A 26,769-nucleotide genomic window follows, 5' to 3' on the forward strand; every position below is an offset into this window, starting at 1 on the left:
TTTACACGGACCTCGGTTTTTCGACCCATCCAAATGATTAGACAGCTGCCCTTGTTAGGCCCTCCTTCCTGCACCCTTGACTAAGGGTAACCATGCTGGAAATTTTCGATGGACTTTCTCGGCCATGACCGGAAGCGAACCCCCGACCACCAGGCTAGCGAGCCAGCGTCTTACTAACTTAGCCACCGTGGCTCCCAGAGCACAACAGTAGGACGTTAAACCCCGTTTCATTTCATTTCATTTTCTTACTTTTCTGCACCAATCGGACTCTATCAAAATTATTCTAAGTCGAAAATCATGAGGAATGTGATGTTGGGTTGTCGTGGTGTCGGTTTAAAATGTCGTGATGTCGGGTTGTCCGATTGTCGCCGAACGACGTTACGTTATCCCTTGCCAGGCCCCACGTCCTGCACCAATGTCAAAGAGGAATCACGGTGTCGTGGTGTCGGGTTAAAATGTCGTGATGACGGGTTGTCGTGGTGTCGGGTTAAAATGTCGTGATGTCGCGCTGTCGGGTTGTCGCCTAATGAAGAGCGACAATACGACATCACGACATGATATCATTCAGCCACCAATCTTGTACTTGAGTATTTGAACCACTGGGCATATAGCTCTGTTAGTGGCCGTTGGCCCCGGGGGTATCTTCTAACCCAGTAGCTTGTGAAATCTAGGACCAAAAATGGTTCCAGTTAACTAAAAGTAGTGAAGGGTGTCATGCATATTACAAGATATGCTTTAAAACATACCCAGTAAATTTAATTAAATGTAGATGTTATTTTCGTCGCATTAAATTTAACATTTAAAGGCATTTTTAAGAATTAAAACATAATGATACCCTTGAACTTGATTATATAGCCAATCAAATGACTGGAAAGTTAAAGTCTTTCAAAAAAAGGCTTTATACATTGTATTTATTTATTCTTTATAATATATTTGTTCACAGCATCGTTGTCTCAAGGAACGCGAGCCGGTACCAGACCTAATCTCATCATCGGACCCTTTTATACGAATTTAGCTATGATGTTAGAAAGGGAAGGCATACCCTATCTCGTGACAGATTATAAAGGTTTTGATTGGATTGACATGAGTCGAGTAGAAGACCGAGTTAAATGGAAGACTATCGTAGAGATTCGTCCACCAGCCCAAGAACAGAATTTAGCTGTCGTAGATCTGTTTAGTGTAAATGAATGGGACAGTGCTGTTATGGTTATGCCTGGACAACCCAGAGACAACCAGGGTAGGCATTTTGATATACTATTGTCACGGCACTAGTTAAAGGACAATATTGGTGCCAGTCATTATCACATATGAAATAGAGCTGGTTAAACACATTCCAAATATAATTTTAACACAGAGATCATTGCTACGATAGCTGAGTAATACAGGTTTCCTGAATCGGAAGTGACGAACGCCAAAGGAAAACACGAGTCATCTCTCTATATAACTGACTGATGTGACGAGTGATAACAGATACACGGCCGAATTTCTGCTCACTAATAATTCCTTCGAAGACCAAAAGTTGTTATATGGGACTGTTAGAGGATACCTGACAATTCAATAAAGTAATTGAATGTCATGAGATAAGAGAACACGAGAAAAATAGAAATAGTCCGTACATTTCCTTGTTTATATTCATTCAAAACCTTATAAAATCATGGTAATGCACGGACTTTTTCTGTTTTTCTTTCATGTTCACTTATCTAGTGGAAGTCAATTCTTTTTATGAATTGTCAGATATCGTCTCACAATCTCACACAACAACTTTTGGTCTTCGAAGAAATTATTAGTGAGCAGAAATTCGCCCTTATATCCGTTATCACTCGTCACATCAGTCAGTTATATAGAGATATGACTCGTGTTTTCCTTTGGCGTTCGTCACTTCCGATTCAGGAAACCTGTATTACTCAGCTATCGTAGCAATGATCTCTGTGTTAAAATTATATATGGAACGTGTTTAACCAGCTCTATCACATATGTGATAATGACTGGCACCAAAATTGTCCTTTAAGTTTAATAACATCTCCAAAACTACGCCCGTTCTTATGTAATATGTCGATGATAACTGTCTTGCGAGGGATACCCATCTTCATTAGCCCAGTTGATGCCGAAAAGTAAGACCTTAAACCCAATTTCAAGTGATGGCAATAATTGGCTTACCTTTACATAAAACCGCTTTCTGTTCGCGGCGCATTAATTCTAGTCAACTACAGAACCCCCTAGTTTATGCTCGTGAAGACATTTTGGAACTTCTTTGTTGAAAGAATATTCAAAACTTCGACTATTTTTCGTCTGGAGAAATATCGTTTTTGATTACTGTTGTTATTGATTAAACCAGTTTACTGATATATCGTAATCATGCTGGCCAGCATGTACATGGGCTATTTATAATTTATATTGGTCTGGCCTGATTCTTTTTTGGATACCCAACTAGTGGAACAAATCTGTATCCATTACCCGATTAGCTCGCACTGTTGCAAAGCCCCCCCCCCCCACACACACACACATTCAACAAGACAAGTAGAAAACCAGAAAATAAATGACCGAAAGAACAAACACAAGTTTTAAAATAATCAAGCCAGCACTCCAGTGTCTGAAACTTCGACAAACACAATTAGCAAACTACCCAATTATTGTGCAAAAGTTTATAAAGATGTCACCTATTACTGCTAGTGGTATACAACCATTACAGCTATTACCGATTGTATAAAAGCAAAAATTGCTGATTATCATTGCTTAAAAGGTTCCTGTATAAGTCATGTACTTTTTGTTTGACTTATTGCCTGTAATGATATAGATGCCTAATTTCATGTACTGTTTGTGTGACTTATAGTTCGTGTTGATGGTTAATAAAATGTTATGTTACCCAACATTCGTTCATGATATAAACTATTGTTTTTGTATTACCAAAACACTATGGTGGTTAATATGTTTGTTTATTCTCGTCACCGTGGTCAGTCCTCTTTATAGGAATCATGTTTCCAAATAGAATCGATACTGACCGTTATTATACGATCATCTACTCTGATGAACCAATACACATGATTTCAAATCATACTGTTCCCTAGCGATATATGTATTTTGCACTTAGTTGAAATTAAATGAATCGGTGTCCCTACCGTTGCGAACTCTTCACACCAATCTATATATAATTATATAAATTGGTATTATGGGAATATGGGTCAGTATGATAAATTGTATCGCTGATTCAAATATGAATTTAGCACTTTGCCCATTGTTTGTATTGCTCTCTGACAGAGACTCATGGGAGTTAACAACATGTTGGGCCATTTCCGCATTTAACACCCATAGTACCCAAGCTGCGATCATACTCAACACTCGCAATATCCACATAAAAACCACACTCGCGTGACTATATATGGTTGGGTTGTCCGTATGGTTTTCCAACCGTCACTATTTCAGGTTCCAGGGAGACATGTAACGGCGTCCAGGCAGTTCGCTTTAGCTGCATGACAGCTGTTAGTGACTGGTTGCCTATGTGTTCCGAATAACCCTGATATGTCATATGACAAATTTGTTCTCATTTTTTAGAATGTCAGGATCTTGCCAGTCAGCTGTTGAATAAACAAGTGTCTTTGATACCATACTCTGTTGAAGCCAGATCTGATAAAGCAGAAGCTATGATTAAAGAAATTTTGCGAAATGCCCGGCTTTCAAGACAGAGGCATATCATAGTTTGTAGTCCTAGAGATGAACGAGACAAACTCATCGAAAAAGTCCTTAAAGAGGTACTGGTTACATTTTGTATTTATTTGTATCGGATTGGTCAGTCGTGTTAGTATGCATTTTCTTAAAGACACAATATTCTAGGCAACAACAAGACAAATACAAACTTTTCGTCCATATATAAAAACTACTTCTGTTTAAAAGCACATTTGTCCAAAGGAATTTCAAACCAATCAGTCCTAATGGAAATTATGGCCATTTAATTTTGACATTACTTTTTGGTAAATTCGGCACTGCGTATGTGGGAATGATTCGAAGCGGTTCAAAGTTATAACCATTTGGAATACATTTGTTGATATTTTGCAGAAAATCATCATGATTCAAGAATTCGTTACATTGTGCTCTAAAGAAATAGAAAAAAAATAAACGAAACGAAATTGTAATGAGATTGTTAATTACATTGCAGCAATCAAAATCGTTTATGGCTTATAAGATTTATGTAATGATTTTAATCTTTATTATTTGCAGGCAAAATTATTTGATATGTTGTCGAAGAGTAAACAATATTTTATATTCGTTGACCCAGTAAGTACAATATCGTGTACAACTATTCATTTTATAGATTTTTCGTGTGATTCATAAAGTTATTTCTTTCAGATGTAATACATTTTGAAATATTCGGTAATTTGAACGTGCTTCTGTCGATTAATTGTTCCATTACTAATTGAGAGAGAGAGAGAGAGAGAGAGAGAGAGATTGATTTAGGGGCCTTTAGTAGTGGGAGGAAGGCGGAGGACCCGGAGAAAATATTACAAGTTCAAGTTATCTGCCCCTACTGATGTTTGCCTAATTTAACCCAGTAATCATTGTTTATGGCATTATCTATGATTCATAAATGACATTGACAAGTTGTTGTCTATTATTTTAAATTCCAGAGCTCTTATCTTCAACCCTTTGCTGGTGCAAATCAGATGTATCAGCTTGGTCTGTTCTCGGCACAATGTCAACTCCTTGCTTTCCGCTACATTAGACCGTCTTATGACGGAACCATGCAAAGCGCCATGGAAGCTGCCTCCATAGACGCAGCACGAGTGACAACACTAGGCTTAAACAGATATATAACTGATCAAGAAGAGATCACTAGTAACTTTTCTGACGCGAGGTTTATAGAAGCTCTGAAATCGGTAAGTCATCTCTACAGCTATAATAGACTTTGGAATCATGGCTATCCTAGATATTTCCTCTATGTGATTCCAGTGATATTGGTCACCTGCTTTCTCCGTGAATGCGTTGACTGTCATTGGTAAGGATTGTACCATAGCTGTATTACGAACATGGAAAAGCTCGATATTTGGTTGGCTCCAGACTGAAAGAATTACGGGAGATGTGTTACCAAAGAACTGTTCTTTACTAAACCAGAATGATAAAAAGAGGGCGGGCAGAGATGGGTTCTCCAACAATTATGTTCTTGGCCTAAAACGTAGATAATGTCTCCAAGGCAATGATGTGTGAACTTTCTTATTGGCATAAAACGTGTTTCCGGGTTTTTTTGTGTTTGAAAATTAGGATACATTATGGTAATATTAATATGTTTGACCATCTACCCATAGGTGAGTCTAGAGAATGGTAAAACGGGTATAATACACTTTAACGCTACGGGACAGCGAGAAGGATACACGTTAGATCTCTACAAACATGGTGGCGAGGATATGTATGAAAGGGTAACTACACTAATTTGTTTTTTACAGTTTCTATAAGTTAATGCAGTATTGATATGCACATTCACATTTGTGTTGCCATACTTGAGAATAATTGAGTATAAATGTTTATATCTTTCTTATGGCTATTGTTTTTAACAGATCCTTTGTTCAATAGTCGGACCTTTGAGCTGTTTGTTTTTAAGGTTATAGCCCTGGCATCACAACTACACTTCGAAGTTCGTGAGATTTTGCAAGCCAGCTGATAAGTTATAAAGATGAACTTTATTGCATAAAAAAGATAACTGAACTCGGTGGAACATTTATAGCTTCCACCCGAAGTTCGGTGATTTTTATACGTCCAGATATGTTGAAATTCGGTGTCGCGCATCAACTCTGATTTACAAAGAAAACCACCAGTTTCGTGGGTGTTATTTCTATGGACTGGAGAATTTTATATTCAAACTTGCTGGAATTATCCAAAATGTCATTACTTCCTATTCCTTTAAGCAACTAGATAACTTTGACTATTAGGCTGAACCCTACTGAAATTAAGATCGGTGCATATTTATTTGCAGACTTATTGCCTGTGTTTAAAACCATATAATCGATTGTAGATGTTTTGAAGTACACCCTCTTATGTTTCAGATTGCTGAGTGGAGTTTTAATGGAACGTCACCGGATTACCGGCTAAACCAAACGGGAATAGTAAAAAACTCCAATAAAAAACCTCAGATTGGTATTTTCCCGGAATTGGTCAAGGTGGTTGTTGTTATTGTAAGTACTGAAACGAAAAGAATATGTAATTGGCTATTTATCACATCGTGAAAATATTTTTAGAGAACATACTGGCCTTTCAAAGGAACGAAAACATAAAGTAAATTTGATCAACTGTCTCCGATCACCTGGGGTTTGAAAATGTGGCATCATTTCCCCGTTATCGTAACCCAGTAATCGCAGTACAGGTGTGATTATGGGGGAATATAATGCTGTTGGGTTTTGTTGTTTGTTTTTTTTTTTGGGGGGGGGGGTCAAGCTAGCTTGGATTATGGCATAAATCACAAGCATGGTCCTTTGTTGTCACGTCGTGTCAATCATTTGTAGCGTTACTGTGTGCGTCTTGGAAGCCTTGCATATATGGGAATGGCAAAGTAATAATCATTGATTTGTATTTGACACGACATTTATGCATTTCCCATTGCACCAGAAGAGACATTCTACTTTACATTTGATTCGGTGTAAATGGGACTGTGATTTAAATCACTAAATACTAATCCTTGACGACAGATAACACTTCAACCATCCAAACTTATATCTTCTGTCCGTCGTCTGTCAGTATATGTGTAACATTTTAAACTGAACTGCTTGATAGGCATAGACGTAAGAGCCGGGGAGGGAGGGAGTGGGGGGGGGGCTGCAGATTCGGTGAACAGTCCATGTTTCGGGTAATGTATAACCGTTTTTCGGACGCAAACATCAACGAATAAGACCATATATCATAGACATATAATTGTATAATTGTAAAATGAAATCGCTCGCGATTTACATTTTGAATACTACATTACTTAAGACCTCGCGCAATAACATTTGTGGAAAACTCGTTTTAGTTAATGACTGATTCATTCTGAAAATTTGAGTGATAAAGAAAATGTTTGGGCAAATAGCCTCAGTTCGTTCGGATTAGAACGATCAGGGTTCGGAGTAAAGATTAACTTATCCACTTTAAAGCAATTAGTCAGTTTAGATAAGTAATTACATGTATATCAAAATATGTAATATAACTCTACCATGAATTGGCAAAACTGGATTCTTCATATGGAAGGATTCAAATATAAGATAGAAAAACTATTCATATATTGATAGAACTTTACAACGTTGAACAATTTTGTTGAATTTTACAGGAGGAGCCATTTGTCATGACAAAATCTAATAGCATGGAACGAGATAATGAAGAAGAATATGAAGGTTTTACTATCGATCTGTTAAAACTCTTGCAATCAGCTCTGAACTTCCATTACGAAATATATGTCAGTCCTAATAACCAATATGGCGCTATATGGGATGGTATGGTCGGTGAAATCAAGAGCGGGGTATGTTTATTTTAATTTACTATATAAGTCTATTATTCAATCTTATTTTATGATTTATAAAGAGAGTCAATAAAAATTGAAGTTAACTATTTTCGTTTAGTTTCATTATTAGTCAGGTGTGTTTGGTTTGTGCGTGTGTGTGGGGAGGGGAGGCATAGGCGTACGGTGAAATTTTTTACTGGGGGGGCGGTGGTGGTTGGTGCCCCAAAAATGTAGTTAGGTTCTTAGTATGTTACATAATAATCATAATATCTCTTTTGCGATGAATAAGTTCTTAATTTCTAAATCCTCAATAAAAGAGAACTAAATTTTATTTACTTGTAATATACACAACTAAAAACAGTTGTTTATGTAACTGTAATTCGTGGCTTACTGTACTCCAAACAATAGAGGGTTCGAGTCTTAAGATTTCTATTTAATTGCCTAACTATAGACACTCTGAATTTAAATTCGCTGTTAAATTGGACGCATTCAAGAACACAATATTTTTTTATACAACTTTTACAAAGTACAATTGTGTGCCCAAATCTTCCCAGCATTTGGTGCCCAAAATGGGGGGGGGGCGGCCGCCCCCCAGCTCGTACGCCTATGAGGGGAGGCAGAGCCTAGATTAAACATATTAATAGACAAGTTTACTCATATTACAGTGGGAGATAGTTAGGGCGTGTTTCGTTTCAGGAGAAAAGAAGACCCAAATGTGGTCTTGTTCAAATTATAGAGGATGTTCATCATCAATTTTAAGCTGTACCAGTTTTATCTAAAAAAAAAACAACAACATATGCATAAATGTGTGTGATGTGATGCTTAAATTTAAATCTGTTACTATTTCAGAATGCTACATTGGCTATGGGAGCTATATCCATTACGTCTCAAAGAGAAGCTGCTATAGACTTTAGTTTAGGAGTCTTGAGTACTGGAGTCAACATCCTGGTGTCCATGCCTGCCGATCACTACACCATCTTCCAATTTCTGAAACCCTTTTCTCTGGAACTGTGGATGGCTATTCTAGGATCTTCTGTCGTGGTCTCCTTGGTGTATTTTGTGTTGGATTACACACGGGCTGAGAAAAAATTCACAATGAAAGAAACTTTGTGGTTTTCCGTGGGAACACTGTTAAAACGGGGAACTGACTTTTCTCCACGGCCCATATCTCAACGTGTTCTTACGGCAGGTTTCGGATTTTTTGTGCTCATTACCGTGGCAACATACACCGCTAATATGGCAGCTTTCCTGACCACAAAAAATTTGGGAAAGACCATAACATCTTTTGAATCATTATCGGAAAATGATGACATTAGTTGTGGAACTGTAAGGAACTCTGCGACCATGAACTTCCTAAGTATGGGTACAAAACCGGTTTTCAAAAGATTGTGGGAAAAAATACAAGAGTCAGACGGTCTTGTGAGCAATTCGTCCGAGGGGCGCCAAAGAGTAGCACGTGGGAATTATGCTTTCATGTTTGATTATCTTATCAATGCATACTCCGAAGGAGCAGAATGTGATGTTAAAGCCGTGGCCTCGCCCATTTTAATTCAGGAACATGGAATAGGAATGGCAGAAGGGGCTCCCTTTAAGACCAGCATAAATATAGAACTACTGAAATTAAAAGAGAAAGGGAAGATACAGGGGTTGAAGAAAAAGTGAGTGTCTGCTTTTGAATGAAATAAAATGTTTTAATAGCTTATGGCATTAAATAGTTTGCAAATACAAATATACATATGCTATATCCCCGGTCAACCTCGTCTACATATGTCTTTATTTCGGGATTATGTATCAATTTTGAAAACAACTGTTGGTTTTAACGGTACTGGGTGTAGGAAAAGGACGCAGCGTATAGCAAACCAGAATTGATCCACTCATTCCCGAATTTCCAATCATGTTTCCTTCAAAAGGGCCTCTAATGCTATGGTACCCACTCTCGTGTGATGCTTTACGATAGGATTGTCCCTGTTGAGTCTACGATCTGGTACGTGCAGATACATTCGGATACGTTTCGATACAATCAACTCCATTGCTACGACTGACCTCAATATATGATAAGACCTGACATGATTTCAATCGTAGCACGAATCGAGATAATGGGAACCTAGCATTATCGAAGTTAATTTGACTATGATTTTGAAACAAAACTGCCTAGGTTGTTCAAATCGTGATAGTGGGAACCTAGCATTATCGAAGTTAATTTGAAACAAAACAAAATATATAAATGATGAACACATATGCCTAAAATCTGGCCAAAACATAGCTATATTCTAACCAGTTACTTCTTTCATTATAGATGGTGGGATGATAAACGAAAATGTAACATCGATGTCAGCAACAAGAAAAAATCAAACGTACAATTTGGTATTAGTCATACAGCTGGTGTTTTTATTTTGGGTGCATTTGGTATATCCTGTGGAGTCGCCTTCTTTTTGTTCAAAAAATTCTATTTATTAGCAAAGCCCTCAAGTGGAAATACTGACGAGGAAGATGAGAAAGAAAAGAAACAGCTGTGTGATGCCTCACCGGGGTCAGTTTCCAGAAGTTCTAAACACAGCATTCCGACGCCAGTGTAGTTTTTTCACGACACGAAGACGTTCACGACATAAAGATATGGTCGATAGAAAATGGAAATCAAATGCAAAAATAGTGATATAATAGTGAAAGACTCCTCTTATGCCGTCGGTAAACGCCCGAATGTCGCCTTCTGTTTACACCTGGTAATCAAAAGAATGAGAATACGTTCATTGAAAAATGTCCACTTTTAGCTTCTTTAAACATGATTTGATTAAAAGCAACCGTTGAGTTTTTATTAGAATGTTTTCAAAAGTAACCAAATTTCATGACTAAAGGGCTACTTGTTTTATGGGTTTTGTCTCTTTGTTGAAATCTTGTTTTCTGTCAGACGCTGATTAAATACATTGGCCAGTTTGTTATGATTATATTTCAAACCTCAGACTGTTAGTCATTATGAAAATATTTGTGAACCAGTTATTTTCTAGTCAATTTCGTTTTTGACATGGCCTACTGGTTTAACTGCGCAGCTTACATACGGTTGAAGCCTTTCAAAATTTTTGATTATTGAGTTTACGCCTCCGTCGGATATATAATTGAGAGATTTGTTAAGTTTTGTGAATATATTAAGTTTTGAAGTTGATTTTTTATTTAGTAGCCTAATGATGTTAACCCTAACGGGAGATGTATTTGTAATTACCATTGCATAAATCTTTGTAAAAATGTCACTGGAAGCCAATATTTTTATATCTTTATATCTGGACGGACGGGTTTTTAAGCATCGGAGATTTTTTTATCGAGCTGTCTAGCTTAAGAATATATTTTTAGTACAGGTCAACTAATGGTCTTGCTTCTATATCGTGACAGACAATTATAAAGATCTATTAATTAATTGTTTTGGGGTGAATATATGAGACCTGTGTATATCTAAGACAAAACATTCATAAATAAATAGCACCGATATTCTAAAATACTAGTACTGTGTTATTATATACATGTTGCAAAGTAAAATATTCCATTTATGAAATATAATTATTTGAGCTACAAAATTACATTAGCTGTGATTAATACGTATAGGATATTAATTCCGTGGTTGTTGGATATTCCTGAAGCAATGGTCAACTCATTACTCCCTGTGTTTTGTTTTATTAGAACCTAAAATCAGTTACCTATGATTGTAATAAATAGTAGCGATTGACGAAGGTTAACGAGGGGATCATGCTTGCTACCATTGCTTCAGGAATATATATTTAGAATCAGTATTAAAGTTATTATAATCATGTTCCTTGTTATTTTATGTGTGTAGATTATTTTGTTAAAGATACATTATGGGAGATTAGATAAAGAGCTGGCAGTTCTAACTATAATAGTTAAAAATTAGACAATGTAAAGGGAATTTGCTGAAATTTTCAGTCAAATTGATTCAATCTGAACCGAGAATTTAGGGATTAAATTTTTTATCTAGTCTCGATCATCATTACTAACGTCGGTACAATAAAAAACATAGTCTCGATTATCCAGTTAGTATTTAATTATCAATGAGCGTTGTGCAGCAGATAGGATTCTAATCCAGTAAATATCACAGGCTAGCGATGACATCGAGAGTTGATTATGATCTGTATAAGTTAATTAATGTCTAATTAATAATTTAGATAACATTTCAGGCCTAAAGAAAGGCGTGCAATTGGCAGATTTAGCTCTTGCATAATGTATGTTTAATTTGTCAACTTATCAAATTGACTTTTATTGTTTGTTATAGTTAAAAACTTATCACGAAATAAATGACTTTATTCACCGTCTCTTGAGTTTGTTTTTTTTGGTTGAATTCAAAAGATAATTGTTTGTTATAAGATGAAGATGAAAGAAAATCATTTAGCATCGATGACTAAATATAGTTTACGGCCATATACAACGAAAGCACTTTTATTGAAGAAATATTTTGCCCCCCAAAAATATCCAGATCGATCAATTATAATTAACCGTTTCGTCCCCAATAGCTAAGTGAAGCTCAATATTTATTTAACTGTACGTTTTGTTCGCCAAGAGGCATTAGTGTTATAGATTACCGTTTATTTCACAAGAGATTATTTAAATAAATATAATTTTGAAGTTTCATATGTTACATAAGATGTTTCAGGCACCTGGGGTACAGGCTCAAAAAAATACGTTTGCACAAATCATTCTGGCCCTGTCACAGAGTACACACAAGCTACGGAGATCGCCTTTATTTCCGCCATTCAAATGTCGCATTGGGGTTCCCAGACCATCTTGTTCGACAATCCTGACAAAGTGCCTGGCGCTTTCACGGCATTTGTAGTGACTATTGTGACAGTTGATAGCCCGGGAAAATATATAACGAAAATGTCCTGGTTTTTATCAGTTTTGTCCTAACACAGAAGTTTATGAGAGTTTTGTGAAGGTTCATATGAATTCCGTTCCCAACATTCCTTACATTATACACTGTTCGAAAGCTGAATCAGATACATGTACAAAGAAGCATCATACCTACAACGTATGGATATTTCTAAACTGTTCATCTTTGTAACGGTAAGTAATTATGTTTACGAGTAATGTATAGTACATGTATAATATTAAATGTTTCAGAAAGTAAATCCGTGTGAAAAGTTTCATAAATCTCCGAACCATCATAAAAACAAGGCTGTATCGTTGAGTATCAAAATTCTTGGACGTAACTATACCAACTATACCAAGGTCTCATTTTGTTAAATGCCAGATTAAAGTAATTTGAATTTATTTCTTTTGATAAGTAGAATCGTATAGCACACCAATTGTCTTTAAATGGGTATCCTCGTCTTATCTTTGTTTATTAATTACTTCAAATACTTTTGAGTCGAAATTCACCTTCTATGTCTACTATGCGCCAATTAAAAATTATTGGACAACTTTGGATATAGACCTATTTATATTTTGAGAGAACCAAATAGACAAGGAACCTAAATAGCTTAATAAATAATGCATTATTACAGAAGCGTATGGGACAACCGTCCGCCATTTAGAGCCTTGGGACCGTCGTAAACTGGGAGGAGACTTTATTTTGGATCAGAATTGTTTCCCAAGCCATGCATCGGAACCAGATTTACGCTGTCTATACACTGACAGCCACCCCCCCCCCACCCCACAAACGATCAATATGTATTTCATTTCGACGGGTGTCCGTAACATGATAATATCATGTGTCTCACTGTGCCATGGGGTTTAATGTCCACTCGAAACAAACTAAGTCATTTCGGGACTGAGGGGGGCATTAAACATAAAAAATTTACGTACATGTATAAGTTAATTTAATAAATACTTATTTTAAACCCTCTTTAATCAAAAAAATTCAACTAGTCTTATTACCAACTCTATAGACCGGAGGCTCAGTCCGGGGGTGGGGTATCAAATGGGCACAAAACCAGACCCAACTTTTCTAAAGTAAAATTTAGCGAAAAATACGATGCCGACCGGTAATCAGTCCGCCTTTGGGGCGTTTTCGAGATATTCGGGGTCAACGGTCAAATGGGGTCATTCGCACTGAAAGTGAATGCGCAGCCATTCTTGTATCATGAAAACATCCTGAAAAGTAATCACTCTTTCAATAAAAATAATGTAAACTTGCTAAATTCACCTTTGTTCATTCTGACTTCGGAGGTGAAAGGTCAAATTTTCCGTTTTGCATTAGGAAGATTTAAAGCAATAAAATGTTAGCGTAAAATATAAAAACTAAAGCGAAACCTGTTCTAATTAATAATAGGAACATTTAAAACTTATCTTAAGGTGGTCTTAGCACCGTACATTTACTTTGGAACGTCGAAAAAGATCTTGCATAACAGAACCAAAACACTTCGAAGCCTGTCAAATCGAAATCTCCCCGATTTCGTTTAACACAGATTGTTTCGCATAATGAAACTAGTTGCCCGAAAAAACAACTGAATAGTTTCTATACAGCTATACATATACAGGTCACAATTCTATGGAATACAATAACTGCTTATTACTGAGCGACGTTTCGACTAGGATTCTCTAGTCATTATCAGTAATTGTATTCCATAGAATTGTGACCTGTATATTCCAGTTCAATTACTAAATGCCCGCCAAGCTAATTTCCTGGTTCGTCGATATAGATTACGAAAAATGGAACAAGGATCTAAAAGCTTCGAAGATTTCCTTATCGAAATTCGTCTTACCGTTAGAGATTGTGGATTTCCTGACGACGTTGTTGAAGAACAAGTTCGTGACACACTCGTATATCAAAAGGGAATCGGCTTACTCAAGATGATGCTATACTATATGTCCGCACACGGCTAGCCAAATGAAGGAAATGCATGTCACTACTGCCAGTGATTCCGTATGCTGTTCAAAACCAAAATCAGCAATCTTTTAGCGACCAGACCCGTTCATATATATAACAATAGGTCATACCAAGGTTCATATCAAGGTCCAAATCAACGATTTCAACAACAGCAGAGAAAAATCACACCACATTAAGCCACAATTTTCATCCTACAGAGGTTCATCATCTAAGATGCCAAATACTCCCCAACCCTATTCAAGACAGGGAAGTAGGAATTCCTTCAGATATTGTGGTTAACAGGCTCATACAAGAAGATAATGCCCAGCCAACAACAATACGCTGGTATTAATACAGTAGAAATAGAAGATTTTGGTGAGATAAACTATTTATTGGTTCAGTCGATAACAAACCAGATGAAGGCAATCCTAGTCAGATTGTCCAACACAACAATTCTCAAGACAAATGCCTGATAAACTTTCCTGTAAGAACTAAACGTACATATAAACAGCATACAGGTGTACAGTTCCAAGTCGACACAGGAGCCGAGGCTGATATTCTATTCAAGAATATATCTGAGAAGTTAGTTCCACATAATTGCCATATTTAACTATCTTCTCTACACTATTTGCCAGGTTCAAGTTCAACAGGCTATCCTTTGGATTGGTTTTGAGTCCGGATATTTTTCAACGAAACATGGACGAATTCTTTGGTGATCTTAAAGGTGTTTCTGGTATAGCTGACGATATATTTGTGTTCGGTGAAAATGAAGTAGATCATGACAGAAATCTACATAATATTCTGAAGAGAGTCAGAGAAATGAGCATTAGATTTAATCGAGATAAGTTTCAGCTAAAAGTTGCAGAAACAAAATTCTTTGGTCATATCTGGACTCCTGATGGATTAAAGCCTGACCCTGAGAAAATAGATGGTATATTCAACATGAGAGCACAACGTTCAAAAGAAGACTTACACTACTCGTTTCTTGTTCTTGTTATAGTAAACTTCCTCAATCGTTTCAGTCCAAAATAATAAACACGATTTCAGCATCTCTCAGATTTATTCAAAAAGAACTCAGTTTTTCAATGGTATCCTGACATGAGAAAGCTTTCGGCGATATTAAGACAGAAATAGTTTAAAATTTGTCCACACCAGCCTACAACGATCCAAAGAAAGAGAATTTCATCCAATGTGATGCAAGCACAAGAGACCTGGGTTGTATCATCTTACAAGATTCTAGACCCATGTGCTACAAATCAATTTCACTTACCGAGACAGAACAGCGACACAGCAATATCGAAAGAGGTCTATTAGCAGTGGTCTGGAGCTTACTCCACTAAATTATAAATTAGACATTAATTAACTAATCCAGACCATAATCAACTCTCGATGTAAACGCTAACCTGCGATGTTTACTGGATTAGAATCCTATCTGCTACACAACGCTCATTGATAATTAAATTTAAAAAATGGATAATCGAGACTATGTTTTTATCGTACCGACATTAGTAATGATGATCGAGGCTAGGCCAAAAATTCTATCCCTAAATTCTCGGTTCAAAGTGAATCAATTTGATTGAAATTTCAGCAAATTCCCTTTATATTATCTAGTTTTTAACTATTATAGTGAAAACTGTCAGCTCTTTATCTAATCTCCCATAATGTATCTTTAATGAATTAGAAATATATACAAAATTTACATAAATCATTCAGTAAATGGACATGAATATGGTTATCTACCCTTATAAAACGAACGAGAACGGCTGGTTTATAAACTATTTTTTGATTGGTTCGCAGACTTTAGCTACACTCAAGGCCAGTTCAGATAATTTGGAATCGTGGAAACCCTATGGATTAACCCAGGGTATAGTGGAGTATAACGGAATGAGAGCACTGGGGCTACCGAGGATGCTATTTTATATGTGGAAAACCTGTACTTTTTTCAGACTGATCATAAGCCTCTTAAATCAATATTTCGTGAACAAATGAGCAAGTCCAGTCCACGACTACAGCGACTTCTATTACGGACAACTAAGTATGATTGAAAAGGCCCGGTCCCAGTGGCCGATGGACACAAAACGTATGCAAAAAGGACACAGCGGACGAGCAAACTTTCGGAGTTGGCTCCATCCGTTTTCATCCGCTCCAGAAATGGACAGTATTGACGAAAATATGCGAAAACAGAACGGAAAAGAACGAACGTGGGAAGTATGTAGCGGGGATGTTAAATGGGTGTTCATCGGAAGCCTAGCGGATGAAAGCGGATGGAAGTGGATGACACTCCGAAGGGGTTAGGCAAACTCCAGACATCCTTCAATATACCAGATACATCCCAGATACAAACGCTTTGTCCGTTTTGGAAACTTTATATACGAGATGCATACGCTTACATCCTTTCTATTTCCGTGCTACTAACGATGTATAGACGTTCCATGTACCTTATCTTTCCTCCCTCTTTCCGTTTTCAGCTGGAGCAGATATGACTTGCGAGGATGCCCAGAGGATACAGTGACGTTTAACGGATGATAACGGACATGGAACGTTTGGTGCTCGTATATGTCGCGCATTTACATTGTACACGGCAGAAAGTTCATCCGTTATAAAAGTTTTGTGCAGCTCAAAACTTTTTGCGCGGATGAAATCAAAGTGAACGGATGCTCGATGGATAGAGCGTATGAAACACGTATGCAATGAGTACACAACGGATGCATTGCGTTTTCAAACGGAGGGCACGTTTTTTCCCCCGTTTTACATCCTCTTTGCTTCCATAAGTGCAGTGGGACCGGGCCTTAAAGGTTGAGTACATACCAGGTAAAACAAACGTCATAGCGGGTGCTTTGTCAAAAGTTGATCAAGCCTTGTGTCGGAAGAGGAAGGAGGACTTACCAGAAATTGTAATCAACACTATAATTAAACACACCACTGCTTCAAGTTCAACAATTAAGAAAATCAAAGCAGAAAGCACGAGAGCGCTCATTCACACTAGAGTTTAAAATTTTAAGTTTAGAACAGAGATTTAAAATATAACATATAATCTGGATATTATAGAAAAGGTTATATAAAGGATATTATTGGCAGTTCCTTGTGTCCAATATAAATTACTGTATTGAAGATAAATACCAAATAAACTGCAAATGAATTCTCCCGTTACATGAGCATTTCAAAACTATAAACAAAATCCATTCAGAAAAAGCGACGCGACGTGGAGGGCGGCGTCTTATTAAAAAGTTGACGTCGCTTCTTTTTTTTTCTCTGTAGCTTAACATTGAAAAAAGGCGAATAGTGGAGTGGCCGAAATAGAACACCATAATAATCATATCGCGTGCTCTTGTTTTTGGTGTGATGTAATGAAACCTTTCTTAAACTTCAGCATTTATAGATATGTTATCAATACACGAAAATAGCACGGAACAAAAAAAAGCACACTCAGAAACTGAGAGTTAATTGTATTTCCCCCCTTTAAAACTGCTTATAGTGGCACGGGGCAAGGATAAAAGCGTGACCGTTATAATTCTAAAGAATAAAAAAATTCTATCGATGCACGTTAATTAAATTCCACTATATTCTACAGAACTTTAAATGATGTTGTGTATTGGATTTATTCTCTCTTTTCAGAACATATTTCTGTCACAGCTAATGTAATTGGTATTGAAGGCTAGATATCGTTTGATAATCCTAAAATAAATATATACCGATCGAAAATCTATACACATGTTAAATAACGTAGAACCACCTGTCCGTTTCTCTTAAGATTCCAGCGTCAAGATTCTTCACCAAACGTCACTTGAAAGGTAGTTTATTAATGTTTCTAATCGCTAAATTGATAATGATAAGGTCGTCATAACTACATAATAGATAGTTGCAGTTTTAGAAGATACCATCTATTTTGTTGAATAAAATCTTCGATTTATTTCCACCGTAAAAAAAACCTCGGAAGAATAGAAAGTTGTGATTCCCAAAGAATAGCGTGTTTGAGAGATGATAAAGGGAGGGATGGTAACCAAATAAAACTTCGGAAAATAATGATGCAGAAAATGTCGCTTGTTCCAAACAAACAAATGAACAACCGAGTTGTCATCAATGTTGGTGGTACCCGTTTTGAAACGTATCGCAGTACCTTAAAGAACATTCCAGATACCAGACTTTCATGGATAACAGAAACAACAGTTCAAACTCCGGACTGTGATAATGTTAAGGGCGAATATTACTTTGATAGACACCCAGGAGTCTTCAACATGATTCTCAACTATTACCGAATCGGCAAACTACATGCACCTACAGATGTATGTGGACCGATGTTTGAAGAAGAGTTAGCATTTTGGGGAATTGATGAAAAGCAGATTGAGCCCTGTTGCTGGAGCACCTATCGTGCGCACAGAGATGCTCAAGAAACTTTAGCAAAGTTTGATGGAGTTGATTTTACAGACGGGGCTGATGATGATACTGAAATCAGTGAAGAAATAGCTATGCGCTTTGGAATAGTTGAAGAAGTAAAATTGAGCGAGAAGAGTATATGGGTAAGGTGGAAACCTAAAATATGGAATCTTCTCGAGGAACCTAATTCTAGTAAAGCTGCTAAGGTAGGTCGGCGTTTAGTATTTAAATACAGCTTATTGATGGTAAATTTGATCCTAAAGATACTATTTTAAATCTATCCGTACAGCATTATCACAATGCTAACTCATCCTTTCTTTGCTAAATGTGTCATTTTATTGACTATTTCAGGTTGTGGCCATCATATCTTTAGTTTTTGTTCTTTTTTCTATCGGGGCTTTTTGCTTGGAGACGCATTTGCAGTTCCGCGTTCTCAAGAATCCGAATAGGACTATTACTGAAAAAACCACCGTCTTGGAGACACAACAATTAACAAGACCCTATCTTTTTCTTGATGTTGTAGAATATACTTGCATTGCGTATTTTTCATGTGAAATAATTGCTAGATTTATTTTTTGTCCTAGTAAATTGAATTATGTGAAGCAAGCACTGAATTGGGTGGATTTCTTCTCCATCATACCCTTTTACTCCAAGATAATTGTTGTTCATTTCGACCCAGCTTTAGAGGATTCAACTGGACTGTATTATCTTAATGCTCTCAGATTGGTGCGCATATTTCGGATTTTAAAATTAACTCGGCATTTTAGTGGATTGAAGATATTAGCACAAACTATAAAAGCCAGTGCAAAGGAGTTGATGCTTCTGATATTAGTTTTAGCTATCGGGGTGCTTATCTTTGCTTGCCTTATCTATTACGCCGAACAGGTAGATGAAAATATACACAATGATTTTAGGAACATACCACGGGGATTTTGGTGGGCTGTCGTTACTATGACAACTCTAGGATACGGTGACATTTATCCTAGGACAGTGTTAGGTTACATTATTGGCGCTGTTTGTGCTCTTTGTGGTCTACTAATGCTGGCGCTGCCAGTACCTGTGATAGTCAACAACTTTACTTTATATTATTCTCATGCGCAAGCCAGAATTAAACTACCCAAAAAGACGAAAAATATTATGGTTGGTGCTGCTGACGAATTGAAACAACAAAGATCGACATCAATACAAGACGTCTTTAGTACAGCTGGTGAAGTCAACTACCCCGATGATAACAGGAAATCGAGCACTGACAGTGTTCTTAGAAGTGAGGAAAATGTTAAAAATCTGGGTAAGTATATCTCGTTCGTTTCATAGTTAACAGTAATATAGGTTCTGGTATACAAGGTTAATCAGGAACGGGTTACCCTATAGGCGGTGTAGGCAGATGCCTTTGCCCCAAGCAACAAATCTGCCCCAAAAAGATTTGACGACCTTTTAAAACTAAACTGGGTTTCTTTTTTTTTCACTGTACAACGAACCTCCCTGTGTTTTATCGATAGTGCACTACGAGAGAAGGCCCGTGTGATCGCGCCCCGGTTTAGCTATATCATGATCGCCAATTCCTTTCAAAAAGGTTTTGGCGTTTTTTATTCTCAAAAATTGTCTTTCAAGCATTACGTGATGGCAACTTCTTGTGTGAAATGCTCACGCTGATTCACCAAAAAATGGTTGACTGACGCATATCGTAAGGCAGAAGTAGATTCAGGACCGTTTCACGTCTAAAATTAATTATACGTAGCACCAGGAGTTCGCTATGGCAAATGAGACTGAATTATGTTTCCAAACGGAATGAACAATAATGTTGTTCACAAAATAGACAGTAATGAACTGAATCTTCATCGACAAAAAACAACATAATTTGAAATTCAGATGGTAGCTAAAAAAAACTTTTAAGTTCTATTTATTACGTTTGATTTCATTTTATACTTGACTTTAAGCATCAATTGAATGTCACAGGACGACTGATATGGTAACGTTAGACTAAGTATTTGTGTATATCAGTATTTCTGCACCTACGGGGAATTTTGTTAGCAGTCTAGTTTTGCCAAACAGCCGAGGTTAATTAGATGTAATTGAACTTTGTTCGTCACGTGCGGTCAATCTGGTTAAAACACAGATCCTATTTCGTTTCGTTTTTATAGTTCAAAATTTCGTTTTACTTGTTTTTACTACACTTGGATCTGGAAGAGTTGTTATTTAACTCATGTTCTGAATGGTGTCAGGGATAAGCCAATAAAACGGTCTGTTACGACGAGCTTTAGGCGTGTTTTGCACGGAACTGTGGGTAATCCACTAGTAACATCAATGCTGATTGGTTAATCAAATGTCTGACGTCATAGGTCATAAGTCGGTCTTTTGACCCCTGACGTGACCCATGGCTATAACTTGTCAGATCTTCATGTAGTGTAGGACATCGAAAGTATAAAAAAACGAAACGAAATATAGATCTTGTATTTTAATCAGATTGCACGTGCGGTTGACTTGGAGGGTAAAATGGTGGTTGCGTATCTCTTTGACCGTTCTTCCAATATGTTTGTCTGCTTTGTGAATTTATCAGATTAATAGATTGTGTTTCCATTTCAGTAGAAACCAACAGCAAGTACGGTGGGGGAATAAGTGTTATTTTTACAGACGAAATTGCCAGATCGTCAATAAGCCCAGATTTTCAAATCGTGAAAAAATCAAATCGTATTGGTCGCAACTCCATCAGCAATGGAATATCTACCAGTTATCAAAGACGAAGTAATTTATTTTATTTAATTATGTATATGTATTTGGAATCTTTAATGTGTACTCGGATGGAGTTTAAACCAAGCAGCTTGTTCTTCAGTGCTGCCTGCCACCTATCTATATTCATCGTGCTATGTTCATGTATTAGGTGGCTTTACCCTGTATTTTCTCATTTGACTGCTTTAATTCTTTTATTACCTTTTCCAACGTAAACAAATTACACTATTTCTCAGAAGTCCGTTTCTAAGGGACTGTGTATTATTTGGAAGTCATTCAATTTTTCGACGAAATTTGACCAAAAATTACACTTTAGGATAGAACGATTTATGCTGAAATGCCTCATAGCACTGACAAATTGTGTCTTAAATCATCCAAAACTATACTCTCCTGTATATGGGGCCAGTCCATGTACGGCTATACCCTGGACAATATTGTAGCGCCAAAGTGACATTTAATCAAGTTCGCACGGTGATGACATAACATAAAACACTGTCTTACTTTTATTTGCTATTTGAAAATATTTCGCAACATGCTTTAAATATTTTCAGTTTTTGAATGACTTTTAATGGACAATATATGTATGAAATGTATTTTCAGGTTCATCATCGTTTACAGGAAGGCGTAGATCTCTATTTCCCTCGTCAATAACCGATGTTGATGTGTGATACGTCGTCTAAACCCTGTATAATATGGCAATCTAGGGATGAATCCCGTCTTAGCTACCAGTTGGTGAAATTAGTCCGGGTCGCTGCGAAACGCGTATCGGAAACTAACTGTTGATGTTAATACACTATCCACTTTAATAATGTAATCTCGGGTTCAAATCATTATATGAAGAAAGTGTTCATGTTTCAATATCATTACAATTCACGGTATTATTATCCAGCCTTGCCACAGTGGCGGATCAGGGTTACGCCTCTAAATAACAGTATAATAATTCATTAAGTATTGTTTTGGTTTGAAACCGCATGTAAATTTGATTTTTTTGTTCGTTGGTGTATAGCTGACACTCCGATTTTCTATTATTTTCTTGGAGGAAGACTCCCGGGTCATAACTAATCAAGTAACCTGCGTCCGCCACTGCCTTGCCAAACGAGATCGTCCATAAATACAAAAATAGATTAACCCTTAGAAAAAGAATGAAGTATAAGCTAGCTAACCCTATAGCTAATTAAGATTCAGCTAATTAAGAGGCCCCTTTTACTGAAGGCGGAGCCTGGACAGGGGGTTCGGGGGCTCTCCCCCTGGAAAAATTTGAAAAATGAACCTTAAATATGCGATTTGGTGGCATATCTGAATATAATCTTTGTCAAATAATATATCTCATAAATCGATTAATTTAGGCCAAAACCCCGACCTGCAAGTAATTTACAACCATCAACCTGTGAAATTATCATATCGTCATATGCGTTGGGGTTAACTTCCTCCAGGAGACACAGTCCCACACGCAAATTAGTCCGGTGGCTAAAGGGGAGGAATAGCCACCCGAGCTGTGAATTTATGAAACCAAGTTTTTCTAGACCAGTTTTTGATTTTGAATCGTCTGATAAAGACTATAAGAATAAACTAATATCTAAACATGCCTCTTGTTTTTATTTACATTTCCAGATCGCTTGAAAATTACGATTATCTATCTATCTATATACATGTATATATTTGTGACTGTCGTTTGTCTGTCTGTCTGTCTGTCTGTCTGTTCGGGGTTGGCGGCTACACTAGATCTGCTCCGAGTCTGAAATTTGGGGTATAGGGGTAGCTCGGACAGGGGAGTAACATAGGCCAGGTGGCGTTAGTCTACCACTTCCGGTTTCGGAGTTATGACCCCCTAGCGAAGCCGGTCTGTTCGGGGTTGGCGGCTGCACTAGGTCTGCCCCGAGTCTGAAATTTGGGGTATAGGGGTAGCTCGGACCGGGGAGTAACATAGGCCAGGTGGCGTTAGTCTACCACTTCCGGTTTCGGAGTTATGACCCCCGAGCGAAGCCGGGTATCCTGCTAGTAATTTAATATTTTGAATGACGGAATTGGTACTGAACGAAAACGCTAACGAGAAGCTACTTTTCAGGTCAATTCTGCACCTCCTCCCATCCCACACAACGGGAACCTTATACACATAATTAGAGATGTTTCTACCAAGCTCTAAGAAAATCGTCATTTATATCAACATAAACCCATTTCCCGCTAATTTTACCCCCCCCCCCTCCCCTCTTCCATACACGCACGCATGCATCCACCCCATCCAACTCTCTACAAATCAAAATAGTTGTCCAAGGGCATCATAATACGCTTATTTAGAGATGGACAGTCCCAGAAATTTATGTTTTATTAACATATAACATGATCATCATTTATGTCATTATTATAAATATACTGTAATAATAATAATATTTATATTGTTCCATTTCCAACCCCGAGGGGCAGAACCAAGCCCAATTTTTGCATTTATCGTTCACAGGATGCATTTCGGAATGGGTCATCTTGAAACTTTGCATATTTATTCCTATACCGTGAAGACAGCAACCATTTATTCTGGTGCAGGCCCCTACCCCCAGGGGATCGGGGTATCACGCCCACTTTTGTTTGTTAATATTTAATCTGTAAATTTGGCAAAACAAACCCAACGCCTAGCCTTCTTTGTCTCTTGTCATATTACAGTCATTGCAGCCATTTCATATTTCATTCTCTTCATTTTAAAAAGTACCATATCAATCAAAGCAAGAATGTCGATGTATATTGCAGCGTTAGCAGTGCTCTTGTTTTCATATGTGTACAGTTCACACAAGCGGGACAAGTCGGATTGTTCAAATTATTGAAGTAACATGTTTTTGGTAACGGATATTTTGATTCTGTGCGGTCCTAAACTGTTATTCTGTCAAAATTAGTAAGTAAATTCATAATTAAATATTCAACACAGAAATGATTATTGATTGGACTTTATAAACAATATAATAAATTGAATATATTAATAGTTTAATGTGTTGTGTATTGCATATAAATACAAGAACCTACGTGTATAAGAAAATATATTTATATTATAAAACATACTGTAAATAAACATACAGCTTCCAGGTTACAAAAGAAAATTTATCATACATTGTTGTATTTAATGTTTTCAAGAAAATGCATGATATCAAAGAAAATCATCCTGGGTATCTCCAGTGGTATATGATGGTGACATGAACCTACACCTATACAATTGCGATGCGGCAACGGTTTACTTATTATGAAAACTTGCCGCTTTTAGAAATAAGTTCTCAAAATTGCGTCGTTCGAAGAGTGTGTAGAATTTTCAGTGTAAAGTTGTCATTGTTTAAAGAAAATCGGATAAAGAAAAACAGCTTCAGACTTTGAAAGCTTTGTATGATAAAACATTCTTCAAAGGCGTCGTCATCTTGGGAAAAATTCTGAAATATAGTCATGACCAGTATTAATAGACCTACAGTGCCAAATAACAGTTGATATGTCGATAACATTATAAATAAGATGAAAACAAAAAATATGTTTGAATATTATTGCAAAATGGCTGCACCCCAAGTAATGGCATCCCATACTACGAAGACCTACTCAGAAAAAAATGTCAAGTTTGGTTTTTGTCATTAACATCAAAATCTTCGAAATAAAGCTTATTCCACGATTTCTACCCAACCGCCGACGGATGGGAATTTTGTAACAAACCGAATCGGACTATACAAGCTATTATAATTTAACGATAGGGATTCAAGGCAATCTGTTGTAACGGAATGTTCAAAGGAATTACCATTTCAGTAAGTATATAAACACGATCGTTACAACAAATGGAAATTTTAAATTACATCCCAAACACCACCTCTAATTTAATATCCATCTTTTAACACGATTGCAACAATACGCGGTAGGCCTACAAACTATTCCAGTATAGTAGGTATTAAAGGAGCTAAATCGCTAATATTTAGGACCTAGAAACCGCCACAAATGGGTCGCAACGCATATAATAATGTAATATGAATGTATAAAAACTGATTTAAATTCAGTCGTTTCCGTTTTTACTCTAATTTCAAAACAGTTATGTTCGGCGACATACGCCAGAAGTCTCTATCGAATGGAAATCTCTAGCGTCTGATTATTCGAGTCTACACCGATAGTATTTATTGCGCATGCTCTCCAGATAAGAATATGAGGTCACTGTTTGACATGACTTGTGGAATATGTCTAGCCTCGTTCTTCGTGTCCTTTGTTACAAATGGCGCTGAAACGCATTATGGTACATGATTCGTGTACCAATTTTAAAATGTTTATTTTGTCTTGAATATTGGATATCGGAAGTCCATCTTTTCCAGGTAAGATCACAACATCAATGTTGATTTAAATTGACAAATAATCGTGTTTTCGATGTGGAAGACTTTGGATGATATTGTTTATTTTATTTCACATTTATTCGTACATTAGTGTACACTTCTTTACAATATTTACAATATATATAAATACATTTAGTCAAGGCATAAGTAAGTAATTATTTCATTAAGATCTTTTTTATGTGAGTAAATTTCGTGCGACTCACGCATATTTATCATATCTACAATTTGACCAGCTCTTTTGAGATCAGACTGATTTACATTGGTATTATCCCATTTATTTATTATGTTTAAAAGTTTATTTCCTTTTATATTATATAAATCGTATCTAGAGACGCCGTATCTGTTACAGACATAGCTAATGTTATTACAAGTATTGGAAGAACTTCCATGTAGGGCATGGCAGGCACATATCTTAATACATTCATTATTATTATGAATTGAACTAATAAACTGTTTTACAAATCGTTTATGAAGCTGAGCTTCTATAGAATAATCCTGACAAATTAATGGAATAAGGACATTGTGTGTACGACATGGGATATCCCACAGCCTACGAGTGCATTTGCGCCAAGTACAGTAAAATCTTTCAATGGACCTATCGGAGAAATCCCACAGCTGACAACCATACAGTGGCATACAATATGTCTTAAATAACTTTACATTTGAATGTACATGTTTGAAGTGAGTATTTACGACATTAAAACTGGTTATGAAGTTGTTAACACCTTTTTGAATTACCTGCTCTCTTGTTTCTGATTGCAATGAATTACCTAGATGTAATTCTGTATCTGCAATATTAATAATTTTACCATTAAAATATACATCTTTATTGATTTCTTTATTGTTTGTATTGTAATAAACACTACAAGCTTAGACTTGTCTGGATTAAATTTAACATCGTATTCATTTGCGAAGTCAGCACACAGGTTTAGTAATTGGACAAGAGCCAGTCTAGATGGGGTAACAAGTGTTACATCATCTGCGTAAGCCAAAGCGCCGACATAGACATGACCTATTTTACAACCAATGTTGCTGTTTCTTAATCTGATTAAAAGTTCATCTAAATAAACACTAAA

The 26,769-nt window shown here is 36.7% G+C and overlaps 2 protein-coding genes across 2 annotated transcripts; both read left to right on the top strand.

Annotated features, from left to right (window-relative positions):
- Positions 1–297: 297 nt before the first annotated feature.
- LOC126824355 (glutamate receptor 2) lies at positions 298–11,759 on the top strand. The gene is made up of 10 exons (XM_050553567.2): positions 298–311; positions 882–1,237; positions 3,550–3,746; positions 4,213–4,269; positions 4,620–4,868; positions 5,295–5,405; positions 6,030–6,158; positions 7,283–7,471; positions 8,303–9,111; positions 9,750–11,759. The coding sequence occupies exons 1-10, from the start codon at positions 298–300 to the stop codon at positions 10,027–10,029; spliced, it is 2,391 nt and encodes a 796-aa protein (XP_050409524.1). The 3' UTR covers positions 10,030–11,759.
- Positions 11,760–18,292: 6,533 nt separating this feature from the next.
- Positions 18,293–19,946, top strand: LOC126824356 (potassium voltage-gated channel protein Shaw-like). The gene is made up of 2 exons (XM_050553568.1): positions 18,293–18,838; positions 18,984–19,946. The coding sequence occupies exons 1-2, from the start codon at positions 18,293–18,295 to the stop codon at positions 19,944–19,946; spliced, it is 1,509 nt and encodes a 502-aa protein (XP_050409525.1).
- The last annotated feature ends 6,823 nt before the right edge of the window (positions 19,947–26,769 follow it).

This window comes from Patella vulgata, chromosome 6 (genome assembly GCF_932274485.2).
Source record: "Patella vulgata chromosome 6, xgPatVulg1.2, whole genome shotgun sequence".
Classification (NCBI taxonomy): domain Eukaryota; kingdom Metazoa; phylum Mollusca; class Gastropoda; family Patellidae; genus Patella; species Patella vulgata.